We start from the raw sequence: 20,434 nt of genomic DNA, 5'->3' as shown, positions 1-20,434 counted from the left end.
CTGGTATATCCTACTCAAAGCCAAGGCCCTGTCGTCATTCACGTGAATCTTCGCGCCAGCAAAGGGTCCGTAAATTGTGGACAAGGCGCTTGGACCTTGGATGCTTCGGCGCTTTTGCTACGGGCTAAAGTGCGTTATCCCCATTTCCAGATAGCCCACGACCCGACTAAAGCTCATGCACACGTTTGCTGCGTCGTTGACGGTCGTCATCGTAGCGATTGCCACTGCGATCATGTCGACTGATGCCGGTCATATCTACCTATATGACGGCCCCAATATCGATGGCTACTACCTGGATTGGGCGTTCCACGATACCCAGCACTGCTACTCGGTGCCATTCGATCATATTCAGGAAGCTACCCGACGGCGGCCATTTGGTCCTGTACGAAGAAACTGAGTGCCAAGGCAAGTACTACAAGGTCGCTGCGACGCCGCGCGGGACGCTCAAGTACAAGGACGGAGGGTTTGAGATCGGCGTTTCGTCCTTCATGGTTTGGTCGTCGGGGATATACGCCACGAACGGGTTGACCAATATCTGCGAGGATCACGACACAGAGAGGCTTGCGATCAACTCGACTGCTAGCGTACTGGACAATGCTGGGCGTTGAGAAGGAGAGAATCGAGTAAAGCAGTGAATTTACAGAGTCTATTGTGTCATTTGCACTCCGAACTTGCTATCAGGCTTTCCGGTCCAGCGGACATGAGTTCTTCTATCGTACGCTCCGGTGTAGAATAGCCTACGATCTTCGCTGGGCTTTCCAAGATCCCCTCCTTCCACGTCTTGAACGCCGAGACTTCCCCCGCCATGCCGACCGCTTCGTCAAAGAAGTTGATGTTACCATTGGCGACCGTAGGAGTAGCTACGGGCTTGCCGGTACAGGACGCGTCATCGTAAAACACGAGCTGATCTCCGGTCGGGAGCTTCGTCCAGATCGCGGAGTGAGCGCGGTCATTGAAGCAGGTCTTGAGCGAGACGCACGCTCCCAGCTTTGTCGAGTTGAATTTGATTGCGGAGTGGAACGTAACATCCCCTTCAAGCAGCCAAACCTCAGTCGATTCGCACACCACCATAGCAAGCACCCACACAGACGCTGCAGCGAGGAAACGCATTTACTGGTTCAGTGAAAAAGTAGAATTTGCAATAGCCGAAGGGGCTGATATCACCGCGATCCTAATACTAGGTGGCTCACAATGCCGCGACACTAAATTATGTGTGGATCCGCTGGCGGCGGGCCGCAGCATTTACATTATAGAACCCCGCAAAGCTTGTGGCAAAGACGAAGAATGCCCAGAAGCAGCTCTGCTCTGTCAAGCAAAAATTTCTTTACTTGAATCACTCTCGTCTTTGGTGGCGGCACTATCCTGGTTCTGCCAGGCAGCTTCGGGTTCATGTCCAAGGTCTTCGGGTGAACCAGGCGTATCTTCGGCATCCAGTGGCGACTCGGGGAAGCTTTGGAGGCGCGAATCGCGGCGTCTGAAGTTGCTGTCGGATCTCGCAGACCCAGATCGATGCATGGAACGACCAGCGTGTCTTGCTGCAGTCGCCGTCTCCCCAGTTTGACTCGGACTATCGGCACTTATTTTGCTGTCACTACTTTGTCGGTTCCACAGCTGATCTGCCAGCGACAGCTCAGGGCCTCGAGACCGGCCCGACGACTTGGAGTGACGAAGACTCGTAGGATTCACGGCCCCGCTCACTTGCTTACTGAACAAGTTCGTGCTGAGCAGACGACGAATCGACGATCGTCGCTGCGAAGGCCTCGGTCTCTGAGGCGTAATGTCGATCACTGATAACCGCGAGCGTGGATGTAGCAAGACTGGCTTGCTTGGTGTCGCGTCAAACGGTTTGCTTTCAAATGGCAATGTGTCAGCGACGACGTCTTGGTCAGGGTCAGGTGCGGGGGAAGCTACCTCCCTTGGCAAAAACTTATCATTCCCCGTCACAACACTGCCGTTTATGTCTTTTGCACTGCTACTCCTCTTGGTCTTCACACTTCCTGAAGCTGACGTAGCGACATCAAGTGAGGTTTTGCCGCGGGCCAGCCGTTTACTAGGTGGAAGTGAGCGTGGCACAGTAATTGCAGCATTGCGGGCAGTAGGAGGAAAAACACTTGCTGTCATCGCACTATAGCTTGGTACATCTATCGCCGCAGTAGGAAGTTGATCAAACCGTTCCTTCACCGACTTGAGGTCATCTTCCATTCTGGCGATGGCTCCTGTTAAAACACGCACCATTTCCAATAGCTCGTCACGACTACTGTTGTCGTATTTCTCCCCAACAGGGGCAGAGATTTGAATCGCACTACGCGCTTCTGTCGCTCGCGTATTGCCCGGGTTTATTCCTTGAACGGGTGGCAACTGCTGCTCCAAGGGCTTATCCGAGCCCTGTAAACCGAACGTGATCGTTTTGTCATGCAGCTCGACATCCATTCGATCTACGAGCGCTTGAGCTGCTTCAGCTGGAGTGATTGCCGTGTGTATATTATTCACGGTGGCTCCAAGGTCGCCTCTTCGCTGTCGTTGGTCCAGCACGACGTCGCTGATCTCGTCCCACGAAAAGGGAAACTGCCCCTTTTCGATGCTGTCGTGAAACAAATGCGTGAGAACAGTGCGTCGGTCTTTCGGGTAGCGCGAAATCAGACGCTGGAACGTGGCTCGGTCTAGAATGCACATTTCCACGTACGTGACGGCCCGAATACTTCCAGCCTGCATGTGGTTCATGATCAAACCCATTTCTCCCGTGGTCTCTCCGGGATACATGAGCTGAGTCTCGCAATTTTCAGCATTTTCCACCGATCGGTCCGTCGTCATTGATGTTGACGGCTTAAGGGCGCCTCCGGGCAGTCGGTACTGCTGTGGACGAACCTGCGAGCTCGAATCTTCCGCAGAAGTTGACTTGGAATCGGATTGGAGTTTGAACTTTGCGCTTCCTCGCACCTGGTTGTTGAACGCCAAACGAGAGGACTCGGGTCCAGTGAACCGTGTGGAGCCGGTTGAACTACCAGAGTCGGTCTCTTCGTCCTCTTCCTCGCTCTCACTTTCAGAGTCCCAGGTATACGAAAGCGCACAAATTCCACGGTTAATCATGAACATCTCGTCGCAAGTCTCGCCCTTGCGTACGACATAGTCGTCAGGTAAATAAACTCGCACAGCCAAGTTCAGAATTATCTGCGTAGCGAAATCCGGCGAGCAGTCTTTCCAGAACGGAATCTCCGTGACCAGGTTCATGTACTTGTAGAGACCCACCTCCAGACCAAGAGTGTGCGTAAGTTCCCGCTGAAACTTGACGATGTCGCCGTCTAGACACTCGTACTCGGTCCACACGTGAGTGTAATACTGGTGGATTCGGTCGCGCAACTTGTCCGGGAGGTGCATTTTGTCCATTGTGGCGAACACCGCCTCCATCTTTCGGTGGTAGTTTGTAGTACTGGCATTGAAATTCGACACAAGCATGGCCACGTTGCCGAACACGATGGCGAGTATGACCGATCCGACCAGGATCGCCACCGTGGAGAACAGATTCTCGTCAGTCGAGCCCACGACATTTCCTTGTCCTTGAATGAGGCTCACCGCATAGTAGTAATCTGCAACGTATTTTTCAATAATAGGCCTTGACTGCGACGCATGGCTTTCAGACACAATATGCCAAAGGCAAGCCATGTAGTGAGCAATTAGCAGCACCAGCCACATGAGCTGTGCGATTCCTAGCAAATGCGAGAATCGAGAGTACCGGAGCCACGCCACCATGGCCTTGCTGATTCGCACCACGCGACTCAGCAGAACAGCACGCTCGATGAGTGTGACGCGCAGTACACGAAGAACCATCAACGCAGTCTCAGACTGAGTAATCAAGGGCGTATTCTCTTCCAGCGAGCCCGTGATGAGATACTGCAATCCGCAGCGCGGTGTCGCCGACAGGAAGTCGATAATAAACCACTTGTTCAAATAGTTGCGGGCGATAAGTTTCCGTGAAGTGACCAGCGTGTTCTGGTCTTGGTAGGCAGTGTTGAAATTGAGCAGGAGGTTCAACAGGAACATCAGCTCCATAGCGACGTTAACAGCTCTGATGCCTGCTGACCCGTCTGGGTAGTAGGCCGGTCCGAACGGCAAGTAGAAGAGTTGGAAGTGGTAGGTAAAAAACATGACGATGCCGTGCACTGTGGCGATTCGACTGGTGGGGGTGATCGGTGACCCAAGCGAGTGGAAAAACTTTCTCCACGTCTTCCACCTGGTGAGTGAACGTATCATCCGCTGCAGCGAGAACCGGACCGATTCGTGTCTCGGTTTCTTCTTGACGCCCCCGTTTTCCTTGTCAATCACGAGATTCTCGGCCTCGAACTTGGACGACGCCAATCCCATGTCCGACACTTTGCGCAGCTGGAAGCGCTGCATCATGGCCTCGTAGTTGGCCGTCTTGACCTGCATCTCGTAAATGTGCCGTGTGGACATGCCTGTGTTGCGGATCGTGGCCCCCAAACTGCTCTTGCGCATCTGCGGTCGCTTATTAATCGGCGGTCGTTCTTCCATGGCGACGCTGCTGCTCTTGCTGTCTGCAGGAGGGAATAGGACTGCGCGCTGACTAACTTGGTCAAAATCGCTGGGATCGAGTTTTACGCGACACCAAGGACCGAGAATAGCTGCGTTTGTCAGTCGGTTCTTGATGTTAGTGCGAGTGGCAACGTCTGCGCTTGACGTCGACTCACGCTTTGGTGAACTGAATGGTAAATGGCGCGAGGGATGGCGCACATTTCGTTGCTGCCAAAATTGGCTGCGAGTTGCGGCGCAACGTACGATTTCGGTACTATTATTGCTGGCACGAACAGCATATGAGGTGTCTCCAAGCATGACCCAGACAGCTCCACGTTGAAGCCATTTCTCGGGGTGTGGTGCCGATCCTGCAGTCTTGATGGCGTCGACTAGCGGGGTTGAAGCCGTTGGCCCGTCTCAACTCGCTCGCAAATGATAGGCAGCCTCTCACTGCCGTCTACGCGCCGCACACAAGTCGCCGAAGAATGAGCTGCTGCCCCGTGAACATGGAGCCCGCGAGGGCCACCGCCCCCGCCTCGGGCGCGATCAAGACCTTCCGCCAGACTAAGCTCTTTGTGACAGGCCCCGCCAAGGCCAAGGCCGGCGTGCTGTCGCTCCCGGACATTTTCGGCATCGACAGCGGCCGCGTCCAGCAAGACGCCGAGGCGCTAGGCAAGCTGGGCTACGCGGTGGTGGTCGTGGACGCCGCCGACGGGGACTACAAGACGCCCGACAACAAGGGCGACATGGCCGCGTGGCTCAACAAGTACAGCTTCGACAACTTCGCGGGCGCGCGCATCGCCGACGCCATCGCGTACCTGCAGCAGGAGGCCGGCGTGGAGACCATCAGCAGCTACGGCTACTGCTGGGGCGGCTACCTGGGCGCGGCCCAGAGCGCGAGCGCCAACCCGATGATCAAGGGCCACGTGTCCTTCCACCCGAGCTGGGCGGCGGAGAACAGGATTCACGGCCCCGGGTCGGTGGAGAAGCTGGCGGAGCGCATTACGGTGCCGCAGCTGCTGCTGTCGGCCGGCAACGACCCGGACTTCGTGCGTGAGGGCGGCAGCGTGGAGAAGATCCTCAAGGCCAAGGCCGACGTCGGCAAGCTCAGCGATGTCGTGGACTTCCCCGACGTTATCCACGGCTGGGTGAACCGCGGGGACCTCGAGGACCCGACCACCAAGGCCGCTGTGATGAAGGCGTGGCACGCTGCTGTCAAGTTCACGCAGACTGTTAACCCTCTGTAAGGAATGGACGTGTCGTCGAGATAGTGTGACTGTGTAGGACGGGCGCTAAGACTTCGTTAACAAGTTGTCATTCAGTTTGAGCCAGCAGCATCGTCCACACGATGGCGTCAGTTGCAGAGCCTTCACCTCCATCGTGACAGGATCCAGCGCTCCCTTTGGCAAAGCCCACAACTGTCATCTCATCGGAGAAGAAAGGCTTCGTGCCGGTCTTGGGGTCCACTCCACTCATCCACCACTCGATCGCGTGCCTCACAGAGCTGTCCAGCGGCGCAGCAACCGACACGGCGTGCACTTGGCCCGTGACGCCCCTCGACGGCACAGAAGCTGGCGGCACGGGGAAGAACTCGTACCCGTCACCTTGGTTCATGCTACCGGTGAGCGGCACATCTCGGCAGGTGATGGACAGCTCTTTGGCCAGCAGGATCAGTCTCGCGTCCAGCGCGAGTCTGGTCTTCCCACGCTTGCTGCGGAACGAGTTGAGCACCCGCAACGCCGTCTCCGCCTCCTCGTCCGTCATGCCGTCGTACGCGTCTTCGTCCTCTGTGAGGCTCAGCCCCAAGTCGAAGGCCTGCGCTTCATCTGGAACGAACCTGGTCGGCAAGAAGCCGCACAGGTGAACAGCGTGGGGCTGCACAGCGTTAGTGGCCCCCTGCTTGAGCTGGCACGTGCCGTCGCCCTCCGGCGCCCACGTCCAGTGCGTGCAGTCGGTCTCTGCGAGGCACAAGTCGGCGCAGCGAGAGCTGGGCTCAGCCTCCAGCGACACCAGATCCAGCCCCTCGAAGTGGCACTCGTAGTCCCATTGCGCACGTCCGTCGTTGCCGCGCAGCCACGCGCGCGCGGAGCTGAAGGCGGTGAGTAGCAGCAAGAGATGCAGCAAGCCCATGAAAGTATCTAAGGGGGCTTCTGTCACTTTGCATCTGTAATAGAGATGTATTGCTGTCACCAAACGTCACTCGTGGGGTCAAAGGGGTAATGCATCTCATTTCAAAGCTGACAGCGTCGAGGAGAGATGGTAAATTGCTTGGTCCGAAGGAAGAACACTGTTCGCTACCATCATTGACGAGGGCATGCCGGTGGGGATATCTTGAAGAACAAGATCAAATTGAAGTTTTTCCACGTCACGTGCGCCGCGTTCGATCGCCAGCTCTTCTTGTCGAAGAATGGCTGCGTGCGACTGTGGTGCTCAATGACCACGGGCGGCCGGTAGGGTTCGTGGAGATGCAGCCATTGCTGTGGCTCAAGAACCCCACGTGCTTCGGAGAGAACTTTCAACCGGCCGAGGGGCACATTCGTGTGCTAGTGAACATGCCAAAGCCGCGAAAGGAATTGTGGCTCGTCACGGGATCCGTCGAAAACGCGTTCAACACGATAGGAATTCCTTCTACACTGTACCATCTCGCAGCGATACATATTGGCTACTACGATCCCGCTCGTCGAAGTTGTGATAGGAAGGACAGCGCGTTTTGGTACGTAGAAGCCAAGTCGGTGTGTTTTCATGTTCTGTTCAAGAAAGATAAGGCGGTAATTCTCTTCATCACGGCACATCATCATTGCTGGTGCGCTAAACTATCCTTGTTTCGGTTCAGAAGAGGTGGCTTTGACATTTGAAACCGCCCTTCGCGATGGTCCGGTGATTGCCTCATTCTCCGCTGTATGGGCAGGAGGTTGTGGTATCGGCGGATGAGTTGTGTCTGAGCACAAACTCTGGATCGTATCTATTATCACCAATACGCACCTGAGCAGACTAAATCTCCGCGACAATCGCTGGTCTTCAAGTGATTCGTGCGCCCAAGTTTTGGATACTTCGAACGTTGTTATTTACTCTCAAATAGCGACCACGAACCAAGCAACCTAAGCAGGAGCAATGCTCTCTCGCGCACCATGCGTGGATACTACGAAGGTTTGGAGTGTGAAATCCAACTGTTCAATGTACCCTACTATGGTCGATGAAAATCGATCGATCGACGGACGGCACAAGGTATAGTCAGGCCTCTTTAATTGGGGGAATTCCTGCATTTCCCCCAATTAGCTTAATAGGGGTACGACTTTTGAGGATTTAAAATGGGTATGGTGGGGGACGATAGTGAAAGTAAGATAAATATCTTAGGAATTGGCACAGCCAGTGCAAATTCGGTTTCAACCTACGATATTTGAAGTGCTACGGTCCATCCGCTTACGAATTTGCTAGAAACGAATGCCAGCGAAAGAATCAATCGTGATAAAAGTTTAAACTAGCTCTGAAACTGAGGGCTTACGTATTTATATTGGCGCCGGTTTTTTGCATTACTTTAAGTATGCAAGTTATATTGTGAAAACCGCTTCTTTTGCCTATTTTGGTCGTAAATCGATTGATTAGCACCCTGATTTAGCTCGATCGATATGTAAATCGATCGCGTCCCTGCGATGCATACGTGAGTGGGTACGATCGATTAATGTGAAACCAGTCGATATAGACGCGTTTGGAGCAGAATGCCCACCTTTTACTGGGCAATCGTGCAGCCTAGCGATGCATATGGATCACAATCGAATTATACCCTGATTTATACTCTGATTAATTAGGTGATTGAGATCTAATAAGCGGTTGCTACAGGTGGGCATTTTGGCCGGTTATTACAATAAACACAGTCTAGGATAAAAACTTACTGTTACCAAACTTGCATTCTCCTGTAGCATCACGTACCGACCAACAGCATCTTCCAGTTCGCGGCTCGCTCGCGGTCAGTTTTGAGCTTGCTACTTACCGATACCACCGATTACGGAAATTTGGCAATATTTGTGATTAGTGGGGATGGTTTGGGGGTCGATCCTAAGAGAATCGCTGCCGCAACTCTGAGCACTTTGTCGGTGTGGATGAGTTGTGTCGAGTTACGCGAAGTAGTTGTGTGCGAAGGGCTAGCCTAGTACAGGAATGAAAGCGTGTACTTCAGTGTAAAATTGGTTATGATTCTTGTTGTTTAAGTGTTGTTGTAGGGGAAATTGGTTTGTAGCAACGACGTCCCTGTGGCGTTCAGCTAATACCATTCCTTAAAGTGATGGGGAGGGGGCAAGTGCTCTCAGCTCAAGAGAACGGAAGAGTCCAAGGATTTCACGAAGCAGGGCTCAGCATCAGAGCTATCGCGGCCAAGGTCAAGCGCTCAGTAAACGCAGTGTGGCGAGTCGTGCAGCGGCTACAAAATCCGCGCAAGGAGAAGAAGCAGCTAGGAAGACCGCAAAAGCTGTCGGCCAAGTCGGTACGACGTCTCGTGCGCGCCGCTGCTAAAGGAGACACCTCCGCTGCCCACCTCAAGGACCAACTCTCGCTCTCGTGCTCCGCTCACACCGTCCGGCGCACGCTTTCAGCGGTGGACTGGCTGGTGTACTCCAAGATGGAGAACACGCTGCAGCTCTCCAGCGCTCACAAGGCTGCGAGGCTGGCGTGGGCAAAGGAGATGATCATGCACCCGGGGGACTGGGCGCATATCATCTTCTCCGACGAAACAAAATGGAATCTGGATGGCCCGGACGGCCTCCAGCACTACTGCAGAGATCTGCGCCAGCCTGTCCGCCAGACCAACCGGCGCCAGATGGGAGGAGGCTCGGTCATGGTGTTGGCCAGGTTTAGTGCCGCCGGGAAAACTGAGCTGGCTGTGCTTGTGGGGAGACAGGCATCGGAGCAGTACATCTACACTGTCTCCGAATACCTGCTTCCCTTTGCGCACAAGCACTACGGCACAGATTTTGTCTTTCAACAAGACAATGCCGCGATCCACACCTCGCGCGAGACGATGGCATTCTTCGAAGAGCAGGAGGTGCAAGTTATGGATTGGCCAGCACGTTCGCCGGACCTCAATCCTATTGAGAACCTGTGGGCCATCATGGCGCGAAATGTCTATCGCAACGGTAGGCAGTACGACTCAGTGGTGTCGCTCACAGCAGCGCTACACGGCCTGGAAGGACATCTCGGCGGAGACACTTGCTGTTCTGATTGAATCTATGCCCCGTAGGTGCGTTGAAGTGATTGAAAAGAGAGGCAATAAGACTCACTACTAGCTACCATTATTCCTGTACCCATCACTTAATATACGATTTTGTATGGTTGATTGCGTTCGTATATTGTGACCACTTGCCCGAAACATTATTTGTATGTGAACTTCTCGTTAAAACTCGAAATCGACAATGTTAAACCATAACAAACGTTGTGTACCGTGTTCCACAAAACATATCTAAAGCAGAGCTTTCAACTCGCAGTAGAAGCCGAGTTATTAGCAAAAAGGTGTGTGTTCGTATAATTTTGACCGGGAGTGTATTCATGTCAGAAGCATACTACAGTCAAACCTGTTTATATGAGGCCCTGTTGGTGACCATCTACTACAATGACTCATATAAAATGGACTCAGTTAAAACAATTATGTGGTGCACGTAAAGAAATCGTGCATAGTTCGCTGCCGCTTTGCCTTCACCGTAGTCTCTCGAACCAAAGTGGTCACGGTCTGTAAAGCTCTTCGTTCTCTGTCAGTCTGCTCTCCGCATTGCAGCAGAAATGCAGCCAGCTCCATGCAGTGTCTCAGAGCAATGGCAGGTTGAACTGCGGGTTCCTGTTCCTCCTCTTCCTCCTAAGCGCTCCGCCAGCTTATGCGCCTTCAGCAGGAGCACGTCGTCCGCCATCGCCGTTTTAGCTTCGTTCTGAAAGAAAAATTCCCTCAGTTCCCGCTCGAACTGAGGGAATTTCACTCGGCGCCGCTTGGTCGCACTCAGGTCGACGTGGCTGAAGTAGGAAGAAGGCAGGTTGCGCAGTCGGGCGAGTGTGGCACGGCTGACCCGGGCCTTGAAAGTTGCGTAGATCCACTCGGCGGGCATGGGGTTGTTCATGCCAGGATTCTGCTTGAGCTTTAGGTGCACTTGGAGCTTTTGTTCTAGCGTCAGACAGGTGCGAGGAGACATGGCGAGCGAAGAAGGCTTGCGGTAGGCGTTGAGTGTTGAGCAGTGGTGCTTTGAAGAGTGTGTGGCCGTGAGCAGTGTGAATCAAATAAACAGGTGAGACCTAATTTGGTACCCAAAAATGTGACTCAAATACCTTGTATGCATATAAACAGAGATCATACAAAAACTAAGTGAAATATTTGGTAGCGACAAAGCCTGCATCAAATAAACGGTATGGCTCAAATAGAGAGGATCATATAAACAGGTTTGACTGTATTTTGTGGGGGATGGGAACGGGTCTTCTTAACAGGGGTATAGTGGGGGAAATGGGGATCAATTCCCCCAATTAGAGAGTCCTGGGTATACAGTAGTATTCTGGTTACCACAGTTATTTGTGAGGAAAGTAGAAGCAAGATCACTTTTTCTCGTGCCTAGGTCGAAGTATTCGTGAAGGTTTTTGATGAACATTGCGAAGATCATGTGTTCAGCCGGTTGAAAGAAGGAGCTGCCGAGACGAGCGATTCACTCGTGATGAAGACGTTCGTTCATGTGAAGGATCCCGAGATATTTTTCCTTTGTATGGGATGGAAGCACAACGACATCTCGGAGAAGTGGTGTAACTTCCGTCCAATGACCCCATCCGCCAATTGATAGTTCTGCTGCACTGACCGATGCCGAACGTGAGGTATCCAGGTTCAAAGTTGAAGTTGGATCCGACTAGCGAAAACTTCAGCTTTTCCGTGCATGACTTTTGTCTGAAGGCAAGAGACACCAAAACATCGACATAACCCATTGCTGTCACTACCGTGACAATCACATGACTTCTTTCTCTTCACGTTGCATTTTAAACTCTTACTCCGCTCCGTCATATGAGAAAACTGCATGGAACCTCTCCGTCGATACATAGCTTTCGCTGAGAGTTGCATGGAGTTCCTTCTTCTGGACAAAACGCTCCTTACTTGCCGTTCCGATTACTCCTGCCAGCCCAGGAAGTCCAACGCCTCGCCGCCGAGATACAACGACCCTGTCACGAGCACGCTCCAGTTCTCGTCCCATTGCTCGCCCTTCGCAGCTTCTCCCTCGATCAGTGAAGCTCCTGCCGCCTCCGAGAGCGCGCGCAGCTCGTTAATGCAGTCAACCACCGAGTCCTTCACCGCAACCACGCACTGGCTCTGGTCCTCCTTGATCACGTGGGTCTTCAATCCACTCCAGATACGCGATAGCGTCGTCTGCCACGGGTGAGCCTCGCTACTCACGTCGTCCAGCGCCGCCAACTCTTCCGGTGAGTATGAAGACACCACGTTCTGAAAGCCAGCAACCTCCAGTGCTTCCGAGAACGTGTGCACCTTAGCCAGGCTCGGGCGTGACGAGCTCGTGGGGCAAAAGTACACGTGATCAAAGTGCTGCTTCAACAGCGGCTCGAAGAGCTGTGCCACATTGCGCTCGTGATGGATCGTGAATATGAGCACGCGCTTGTCCGCTGGAGTGATTCGCGTCGCCGCCTGACGGAACCAGTCCGCACAACACTCTAGGCTGCGTAGGGTGTGAGCACCGTCGATGTAGAAGCGCATCTTGTGCGCTTCATCCTCCCAGAGCTGCGCTCGTCCAGGCCAGAATGCGTACTTCACTCCTTCCTTCACATCGGGCTCAAGTGTCGCGGCCAGGTCCAGCGGCGCTGTCGCGTCCTCTCCACGCTTGTGACGCAGCCAGGTATACGCCAATGCCACAGCAAGTCCAGCATTCGTACGCTGGTAGTCGCCGTGCAGGCCGAGCTTACAGTTCACTCCGTCGGGCCCAAATCCGTCCAGCGTGGGTACACGAACCAGAGGAGTGTTCGTGTCGGCGGCGCACTTCTCCAGCATCTGCATCGCCAGCGGTTCCTGCGCTGTCGTGAAGGCCGGCACGCGGGGCTTGAAGATGCCAGCCTTTGCGTAAGCAATGAGGTCCAGCGTCTCGCCCAGCACGCGGGTGTGATCCAGATCCAACGTCGAGATGCCGCACACAACGGGCTTGCGGAAGACGTTGGTGGCGTCGAGTCGTCCGCCGAGCCCGACCTCCAGCACGACCACGTCCACCTTTTCGTCGGCGAAGATGTGCAGCGCCATGAGCGTGAGGAAGCGGAAGAACCAGGCCATGGGCGGGTACGGGCCGCTCTGGTCCTGCGTGCTCTCGAGGCCGTCCCACACGGCGTTGAAGTGGCGCAGGAAGACGTCGTCCGCGATGGGTTTCCCGTTGATGCGGAAGCGCTCGCAGGGCGAGACCAGATGGGGCGACGTGAAGAGACCCGTCTTGTAGCCCGCCTGGCGCAGGATGCGCTCCACCATGGCGCAGGTCGAGCCCTTGCCCTTGGTGCCGGCCACGTGAATCACCGAGAGCGCGCGTGGGGAGCTGCTGTCCACCACGTCGTCCAGCTGCAGCCGCTTGAGGTAGTGCTGCATCATGGCGATGGTCTCCTCGCGCGTGGACACCTGCGTGTCCTTGCCCGGCTGCAGGTCCTTGAACGCGGAGCTCACGCCCAGCAGGCGGGTCAGCGCCGCCTGCACCTGGTGGCTCAGGTCCGCGCCGCTGCTGGCGCTGCTCATGGGGCTGCTGGGCGCCGACGTGGCGCTGCTGGTGGTGGAGGGGGCCACCTTAACGGGCGGCAGCGACACCGTCGGAGCTGCGGTGGGCGTCATGCTCGGCGGTTCTCTGCTCCAGTTGCGCAATGGCGCGCGCTATAAGCTCGCCGTGTTGTGCCGTGTTGGAGCTATTCTTTTCGGCCAATGCGATCCATTCTGGGAACGCGTCCTTTCGTCTGATTGGCCGAGTCAGATGTTGAACATGTCATTCTAGCGGGGGCCGTCACTGAAGTGAACACGACCATTGGCTGGTGCTGACGTCCCCACACACGTCACACATTTTTAACCGTTGCGCCATTATCGGAGCTCCAGTGTTTTTGACCAGGTTGACTCCAGACGCAGAGCTTGAGCAATAATGGTGCGCCTGGGCGTGAAGATCAAGAAGCGCGGGAAGGTGCCGCAGCGCCGCAAGCAGAAGCCGCTGCGCAAGTTCAAGACCAAGTTCGTGCGCGACCCCAAGGTGCAGGAGGTCTGGGACCACAACCTCACCACGCGCCAGAACTACGCCAAGCTCGGACTGCAGGCCGACCCGAACGCGCACGACGCGCTGCGCAAGAGCGTGGAGGGCGCTGAGGGAACGCTGGAGGCGGCGGACGAGGCGCGTCTTTTCGAGGTGCCCGACAGCGATTTCCTGGGCGAGCGCAACCCCAAGCGCGCTGCCAACTACGTGTCCGAGGAGGAAGCCAAGTACCTGCGCAAGCTCATCGCCAAGCACGGCGAGGACTACAAGAAGATGGAGCGCGACATCAAGACCAACAACATGCAGTGGACGGAGCAGAAGCTGCGGCGCCGTTGCGCGCGTCTGGCGCTGCTGGACGCCAACGTCATCAGCAAGCCGCAGCAGACCGAGCAAGTACAGGACTGAGCGACTATGATGATGGTACCAATAGATTTCAACGTAATTTGCAACAAGCGGTGAGGCGTCGGTGGAGGCGCTGGAAGCTACGTGGATTCTCTATTTTTTGTGCTCTTTATGCGCGCTGCTACACTCCTTCACACTCTACAGGAGCGCAGTTGTGCTGCGCGTCCGGTGTCCACGCCAACTAACGACTACTCCTACCTTCCTCCAGTGCCATGCTATACAATAACCTGACGGCTTCCGAGCAACGCAAGTCGCGCGTGGCGTATGTGGGGAGCTCTGATACACTAATAAATACGCCGTGGCTCCGTGCGCTGCTGCACCAGCCGACTGCTTGATCTTCGCCGTTCGCCTCACATGCCATTTTAACCGGATGACACAGTGACGTGCTGCAGCTGAGGTGACGCTGTCTCGGGCGATGACGGGTTGGAGGTCGAGCCCGGGGACACGGAGGCTGACGATGGCGACGAGAATGGCATGGCTGACGATGACGCCTTTCCACATGGGCCTCGGATGTGCGCCTGAAGAGACGCAGCAGACGAAGGCGGCGACGGCGAAATACTGCCACAGGAGGACGCCGATGACGACGAACCGCTGGTGGATCCAACAGTAGCGGTGGTTGCCACCGAGGACATCGAGCACAACGATCCAGAAGGCGACGACACCGAAGACGCTGCAGGACGCTGCACCTGCTTCAGCATTCCAGCCGAGAGATTGGTCACGCCGGCAAGTGCGGCCCTCGCCTTCGCGCTGGAAGTGCCGTTGCCTGAAGCAGCAGTTGAGGAGCCGACGCTTCCCTTCCGTGCTACCGCGCCGGCGGCGGCAGCAGCCTTCATCGCGGCAGTAACGCTGCCTGCGAGTTCCAGAGTAGCGGCAGCCGCGGCCTGAGCGTTGGCAGCCTCTTGGGCCTCGTCGTTCACAGCGTTCACCACCACGTGCGGGAGCTTCTTGTGAGCCACAGCACGCTTGTGGTACGCTCGCTTAGCTGCACGCAACTGGTTCTGCACCTGGCAGCGTGGGCACGGGCCGCCCTTGCGGTGACGGTGCTTCGTGCCTTCCACCTTGTGCTCAGTGGCTTCAATCTTGCGCTTAAGCTCGCGCAGGTCTTGCGGGAGGTTCGTCAGGTCCGGCAGCGGTAGGTTCTCCAGTTTAGACAATGCCATTTTAGACAGCGACGCGCCTGGGCCCACGATTCCCTTGACATCCAGATCTTGCTCCGTGAAAGTTCCTTCCAAGTCAGCAAACGTCTCCTGCATCTTCAGCGTCATCAGCCTCTTGCGCTCTTCGCGCTTCTTCGGCGTCTTCTTCTCACCCTTTCCTGGAGACTTGCTGTTACTCAATCCGTTTTCATGGCTTGTCGCGAGCAGAGGGACGAATCCGCTAATTGTCGAGCCGTCCGAGCCGTCAAGACCACCCTGCTGCTGGCCACCAAAGGCAAGACTGGTCGCTAGGGATCCGCCGAGCTGGTGCGGGTGCGGTCCAGCGCCACGCCCGGAAGAAGAATCGCCGCTGCCCGGGACATTGAAGTTCACGAGCTGCACTTGGTTCTTGTACGGGTGATGCAGTTTGCGCTTGTGCAGGCACGAGCTCAGGATGTGGCTAACAGTGCGATTCTGGAAGGTACCAAAGTCGAGGCTGTTCCAGTCCTCGACGATATCCACGTTGGACGGGCTCTTGCTGCTGATGGGGCTGGATGACATGACCTTGTCGTTGGGTTGGTGAAGCGAGCGAGTGGTTTGGATGGCAGTGAGACCCTTAATGGCGGGGTTCGTCGAGATAGTCACACCGTTAGCGGATCGGCCAGCAGCGCCGGCAGAAGTTTGTCGAGCCAGGCCGTTCGCCTGTAACCTCCGCTGCTCTTGCTGCTGGGCGGCCTCGATATCCCACTGCAAGAACCGGTTCTCGCGGTCGCACAGCACCGCGTGGTCGATTGAAGAGAGCAAGTCGTGCTCGTATCCGTCGTTTTCCATGCCCCACACGTTGCCCTCCTCGTCCTCATCCGCTCTGCTCTCGTCGTCGGTTTCAGCCTTGCTTTCGGTGTCCGGCAGCACGGACACACGCAGCGACTGCGCACTTGCTGGCCGCGAGAGCTTGACGCGCTTGAGTGGCGGTCCACTTGACAGCGCCGAGCTGCCCAGCACCAGGTCCAAATCATCATCATCGTCGTCAAAGAGCGCGGCCGTAACGGACTTCTTGCTAATCAGTGGCGAGCTCTTCGCAGCGACCGCAGCGGCCGATAGCGGCTTTTGGGGTGCGCCCTGCCCCCGTTCCGTTGTAGTCTTCGCAGGTTCGGCGGTAGTCTTCTGTTGTAGGAATCCGTTGGTGCCGCGCTTCATGAACGGCGAGGCGGTAGGCGGCACCACTTGCGCGGCGTCTGCATCGGTCGTGATCTCGTTGAGTGCGAGTGGCTGCGCGTGCGTGTGCGCGTTCTGGAAGTCGAAGACGTCCATGTGGTGGTGGTCCAGGTCGCCGAGGTCGAGATCCATCCAGCGCTGCAGCTCGTCCTGCGTGTCCATCTCCTTCTCGTTGTCGCGCGCGGCCGCTATCCGCGCGATGGTGTCGTCGTCCTCCTCGTCGAGCGCTCTCCGCAGCCGACGCGCGGCCTCGTCCTCCTCCTGCGTGCGCGACAGCGGGAACAGTCGCAGCAGTTGCTCGTCTTGGCTCACGAGCGAGTCCACGCGCTGCACGGTCTCGTTGGCGTCGCACGAGCTCTCGGAGAACTCCTTCATGATGTGCAGGAACTCCACGCACGTCTGGCGGCTGCGCATGGCGTCGGACTCGGCGGCCGCGTCCTTCGTGGCGCTGCTGCGGCTCGCTCCGCTGGTCTTACTGATGCTGCTGGTGGTGGTGCCGTTGGTGGCGGCGAGCGCGCGCGCCGTGTCTGCGCCGGCTGCCGGAGCGTGCGCCTCCGCGCGCGTGGGCGCCGCGGCGGCCGCTTCTCGGGGCGACGTCATCGTGTCGGTCTGGGGTCGGTGCTCTTACTTGCGAGCTCGGGCAATTATCTTTGCTTGCAGACTGCCAGCCACTTCGCCGAGACGACGGCGCGACAACAGCGAATCGGGTTTCGCGGTGCGAGTACTGGGGCATTTATGCCTCAACCCCCTCAAATCGAGGGACCGCGTGGAGCTCTTTCAGCGGGGGATCAAGTCTGGCGGCGCCCGCCCAATCCGATCGGGTCTGCCCATACAAAACGTCCAGTTCAAAGTTGCTGCACCGCCGCTGTCGGCTCCGAGCCAAAGCGGTCAATCAGCGCGCTCCAGCTCACAATAAAGGCCGGCTCCGGCCTGATTTTACTCGGTTTTTGTATGTCCTATACAAGCGCGAGTCAAATCACGCAAGGATCAACGCGTGGCATCGTCATTGACGCGCCAGCTGGTCCCGAGTGGGTTCAGGTCTGAACTGCACGTAATCCCTCGCACTGTAGCCATCTGCCGACGCGGTCTCCTCCCTTCCCCCCCGAGGTGACAGCGCCAGAGCTTGGCTCGGCAGCACCGGCCTGCTGCGCAAGCTTGGCAGGCCCCAGCAGGTGGCAGCTGCAGCCCTGGGCGCGACGCCGCGCTGACATCGGCAGCGGCGCCACGCTAAGATTTCCCAGCTGCTCCCGCCGGTGCCCTTGGGATCGGCCCATGTTGAAGTGCCCAAGCCTGGCAGACAACGCGGGGCCGGGGCGACGGAGGACGCTTGGAGGTGAGCCTGTAGCGCTGCTGGCGTCTTGCCAGTCGCGCTGCGCGTGCTATGCTTGCTGGACCCGACGTACACCGTGCTGTGCGCACTCTCAGAATCGCGCTGGATACTTTTCTGCTCTGCTGCTTGGATTGCAACTGGTGGGCAACATGAAGGAAAATACGTGTACATGATACGATGGTCAAGAGGAGCTACAACTACTTCGTAGTAGTATTTTGCTTGGTGAAAAGTTACAGGATTCGAGGTAGTCTATATAGCTGCGTACGCTTGGATATGCTGTGGGACTACATCCGCGACTTGAACTGCTCCAAGATGGCCGTCTCCAGCGCTGCGTTCTCCTGCTTCAGGCGCTCAGCATTTTCCTGCTGGGCGGATGCCGACGACTTTTTGCGCTCTCGGTAGCGGCGCTGACGCAGGTTCTGCAGCTGCCGCACATGCTGCTGCCTGGGGGCAGGCATATCGTCAATGAAGCTATCGTTGAGAAAGCCGCGATTTACTTCGACGTACCTGTCGGGTGTCGAAGGCTCCTTGGCAGCCTTGTTGTCGCGGGCGGGTCGTTTGGCGCTCTGTTCACTGGTGTCGGCCGTTGCAGGATCACTGCGGCTAGCGGAAGCAGTCTTTCGTTTTTGTTGCTTGGAGGGACGAGATTCTGGCGCTTCCTCAGACTCGTTCAAGATGAATTCAAGCGACATTGAGTTCATCTTGCCTGCCTGCTTCCTGTCGCCAGCTTACAACAATGGATCGTAGCTCTTCGCTTCCTGCCTTTCTCGCCAGATCGTCTTGGTCACATCAATAGCGAGCGACAGCTTCATGACAAACACCTCTATATTTTTCAGTTTAGTGCTCCACGAGTTCGTCGACGGCGTCAGACTTGCGCTTCCGGATCTTCTCTCGCAGGTTCGCGAAACTCACATCACTAGGGTTGCTCGTGGCTGCCGTCGCTGCACTCTCAGCCGCAGCCATCTCGTCAGCAGTCGGCGTACGCTTGACCATTGTAATGAGGCGTCGCGCGTACTTTTTGGTCAGCTTCTGCTCCGAGTTCGCGATCACCTGCAAGCTTGGGTGGCGGGGCAGGTCGGCGTCCGTGTACTCGTACGTGGTAGGCAGCAAGTACACCAACCGTCCTCCTTCGCGCAGTGTCTGAGCTGAGAACTCCAGCAAGTCCTTCATCACGTCTTCGGCCGCGTATGGCTGCGTGGGCGCAATGTAATTTGGCTGCTTGACTGCAGCGCTCACATCGCTCTTGATCTGGCGTTTGCGTCCGCTCTTGCGAGCACCGGCACGAATTCCGTACGGCGGATCGCAGACCACCGCGTCGAAGAAGCCGTTGCACTGCTTGACGAGAGGCGACATGGAGTTGTCCGCACGCACGAGCTCCGGAAGCGGCAGGCCGTATTGCTTGAAATTGGTGACCACATTGACACGCTCCTTGCCATCACTCTTCTCATCTGTGGGGACGACACCAGCACCCTCGACACCAACACCAGTTCCCAGCAACACGCGGATATCGATATCCGTGCCGTAGCACATGGCACCGTGGGTTCCGCACGGAATCAAGACGCTGCCAGTCCCCACAAACGGGTCAATGACGAGGTCACCGGGCTGCACCAGCGCCATGTTACTCATTAGCAGTGCCATCTCGGATTCCATCGACGTAGGACCAATGTAAGCTCTGCGCTTCAGCGTCTGCTGGTCCACAAGGTCTCTCGCTCCACCACGCCCGCGGTTCTTCTCGCTGCCAGCAAGTTCGCGCAGGAAGAAAATCTGCTTGGGCTTCATGCCCGGGTGCAGATCCTGATCCAGTCCGAGCTCCTCCAGAATCAAAAACGTCTCGTCCGGGTTCTTCATCTGCACGGGGCCAGCAAAGGGCAGAACATCACGGAAACGTTCGCGCCTATTGCGCTGCTCGTCCATGCTGAGCTTCTTGCCGAACACGGCCGCGTTGATACGCCACGAGCGCTTAGTGTCCTGCAGAATATTCTGCTTCTGCGGTCCCTGGAAATTGTCCACAGCCGCCACGAGCTCGTCGTAGCCGTCTCCATTGGCCGTGTGGCCCCACACCTCGTACACGCCCTTGACGAGGATGCCGCGCTCCGAGAGGAACTTGGCGTGCTCCACGGACGGCAGCTGGAGGCGCACCAGCGGCGAGCTCTCGGGGTTCGGCAGCTCTCCAGTCTCCGGGTCCTTCAGCACCGTCTCGGCGACGCTGGGCAGCTTTTGCATGGTCAGCAGCGCCTCCAGCTCCGGGTAGCGGAAGTCGAAGTGCTGGTGCACGAAAAACACGAGGTACTCGGGCATTCTGGCGGCGATTGCGAAGCGATTCAGGCAAGTCGGGCGGTGGGACGAAGCTGAGTTGGTACAGTGGCCACTAAGTTACTAGACGCGAGCGCAAGGTCCGAAGGAAGCGCAGCAGAACGAGTGACACACAGCGAGCGCAGGCTGCGGAGACGCGTCCAATGACCAAGTGGTTGTTTTTGGGTGGGCGAGAGGACCGGTACAGTGTACCATCTAGCGTGTAGACTGAAGAGCATGTGTTTACTCACTTCAACATGAAAGTTGCCTTTTTTCAGACTAGGGCTTCGCGGGGGCTGAGATAGCAA

At 56.5% G+C, this 20,434-nt stretch overlaps 11 protein-coding genes across 11 annotated transcripts; 4 read left to right on the top strand and 7 right to left on the bottom strand.

Moving 5' to 3' along the window:
- Nucleotides 1-281: 281 nt before the first annotated feature.
- Nucleotides 282-608, top strand: PHYSODRAFT_506587 (hypothetical protein; the record flags this gene model as incomplete). The annotated part of the gene is made up of 1 exon (XM_009531873.1): nt 282-608. The coding sequence occupies one exon, from the start codon at nt 282-284 to the stop codon at nt 606-608; it is 327 nt and encodes a 108-aa protein (XP_009530168.1).
- Nucleotides 609-2,562: 1,954 nt separating this feature from the next.
- PHYSODRAFT_505128 (hypothetical protein) lies at nt 2,563-3,747 on the bottom strand (the record flags this gene model as incomplete). The annotated part of the gene is made up of 2 exons (XM_009531872.1): nt 2,563-2,998; nt 3,059-3,747. Coding segments are annotated over 2 exons (1,125 nt in total), but the record flags the coding sequence as incomplete, so codon positions are not given.
- A 1,245-nt stretch (nt 3,748-4,992) lies between these two features.
- On the top strand, nt 4,993-5,774 carry PHYSODRAFT_346853 (putative hydrolase; the record flags this gene model as incomplete). Its single annotated transcript, XM_009531871.1, has 1 exon — nt 4,993-5,774. The coding sequence occupies exon 1, from the start codon at nt 5,013-5,015 to the stop codon at nt 5,772-5,774; it is 762 nt and encodes a 253-aa protein (XP_009530166.1). The 5' UTR covers nt 4,993-5,012.
- A 67-nt stretch (nt 5,775-5,841) lies between these two features.
- Nucleotides 5,842-6,657, bottom strand: PHYSODRAFT_508445 (hypothetical protein; the record flags this gene model as incomplete). The annotated part of the gene is made up of 1 exon (XM_009531870.1): nt 5,842-6,657. The coding sequence occupies one exon, from the start codon at nt 6,655-6,657 to the stop codon at nt 5,842-5,844; it is 816 nt and encodes a 271-aa protein (XP_009530165.1).
- Nucleotides 6,658-6,944: 287 nt separating this feature from the next.
- Nucleotides 6,945-7,244, top strand: PHYSODRAFT_426047 (hypothetical protein; the record flags this gene model as incomplete). Its single annotated transcript, XM_009531869.1, has 1 exon — nt 6,945-7,244. A coding segment is annotated over one exon (300 nt), but the record flags the coding sequence as incomplete, so codon positions are not given.
- Nucleotides 7,245-10,265: 3,021 nt separating this feature from the next.
- On the bottom strand, nt 10,266-10,694 carry PHYSODRAFT_334601 (hypothetical protein; the record flags this gene model as incomplete). The annotated part of the gene is made up of 1 exon (XM_009531868.1): nt 10,266-10,694. The coding sequence occupies one exon, from the start codon at nt 10,692-10,694 to the stop codon at nt 10,266-10,268; it is 429 nt and encodes a 142-aa protein (XP_009530163.1).
- Nucleotides 10,695-11,644: 950 nt separating this feature from the next.
- PHYSODRAFT_560855 (hypothetical protein) lies at nt 11,645-13,348 on the bottom strand (the record flags this gene model as incomplete). Its single annotated transcript, XM_009531867.1, has 2 exons — nt 11,645-12,727; nt 12,860-13,348. 2 exons carry the CDS (start codon nt 13,346-13,348, stop codon nt 11,645-11,647), a joined length of 1,572 nt encoding a protein of 523 aa, XP_009530162.1.
- A 298-nt stretch (nt 13,349-13,646) lies between these two features.
- On the top strand, nt 13,647-14,156 carry PHYSODRAFT_249768 (hypothetical protein; the record flags this gene model as incomplete). Its single annotated transcript, XM_009531866.1, has 1 exon — nt 13,647-14,156. One exon carries the CDS (start codon nt 13,647-13,649, stop codon nt 14,154-14,156), a length of 510 nt encoding a protein of 169 aa, XP_009530161.1.
- A 359-nt stretch (nt 14,157-14,515) lies between these two features.
- On the bottom strand, nt 14,516-17,104 carry PHYSODRAFT_560853 (hypothetical protein; the record flags this gene model as incomplete). Its single annotated transcript, XM_009531865.1, has 1 exon — nt 14,516-17,104. One exon carries the CDS (start codon nt 17,102-17,104, stop codon nt 14,516-14,518), a length of 2,589 nt encoding a protein of 862 aa, XP_009530160.1.
- A 1,014-nt stretch (nt 17,105-18,118) lies between these two features.
- Nucleotides 18,119-18,535, bottom strand: PHYSODRAFT_334597 (hypothetical protein; the record flags this gene model as incomplete). The annotated part of the gene is made up of 1 exon (XM_009531864.1): nt 18,119-18,535. The coding sequence occupies one exon, from the start codon at nt 18,533-18,535 to the stop codon at nt 18,119-18,121; it is 417 nt and encodes a 138-aa protein (XP_009530159.1).
- A 136-nt stretch (nt 18,536-18,671) lies between these two features.
- PHYSODRAFT_510183 (hypothetical protein) lies at nt 18,672-20,132 on the bottom strand (the record flags this gene model as incomplete). The annotated part of the gene is made up of 1 exon (XM_009531863.1): nt 18,672-20,132. One exon carries the CDS (start codon nt 20,130-20,132, stop codon nt 18,672-18,674), a length of 1,461 nt encoding a protein of 486 aa, XP_009530158.1.
- Nucleotides 20,133-20,434: the final 302 nt, after the last annotated feature.

Source organism: Phytophthora sojae, assembly GCF_000149755.1.
Source record: "Phytophthora sojae unplaced genomic scaffold PHYSOscaffold_5, whole genome shotgun sequence".
Taxonomy (NCBI): domain Eukaryota; phylum Oomycota; class Peronosporomycetes; order Peronosporales; family Peronosporaceae; genus Phytophthora; species Phytophthora sojae.
Note: the sequence above shows the minus strand (reverse complement) of the source record. Positions and strands in the feature narration are given on the sequence as shown.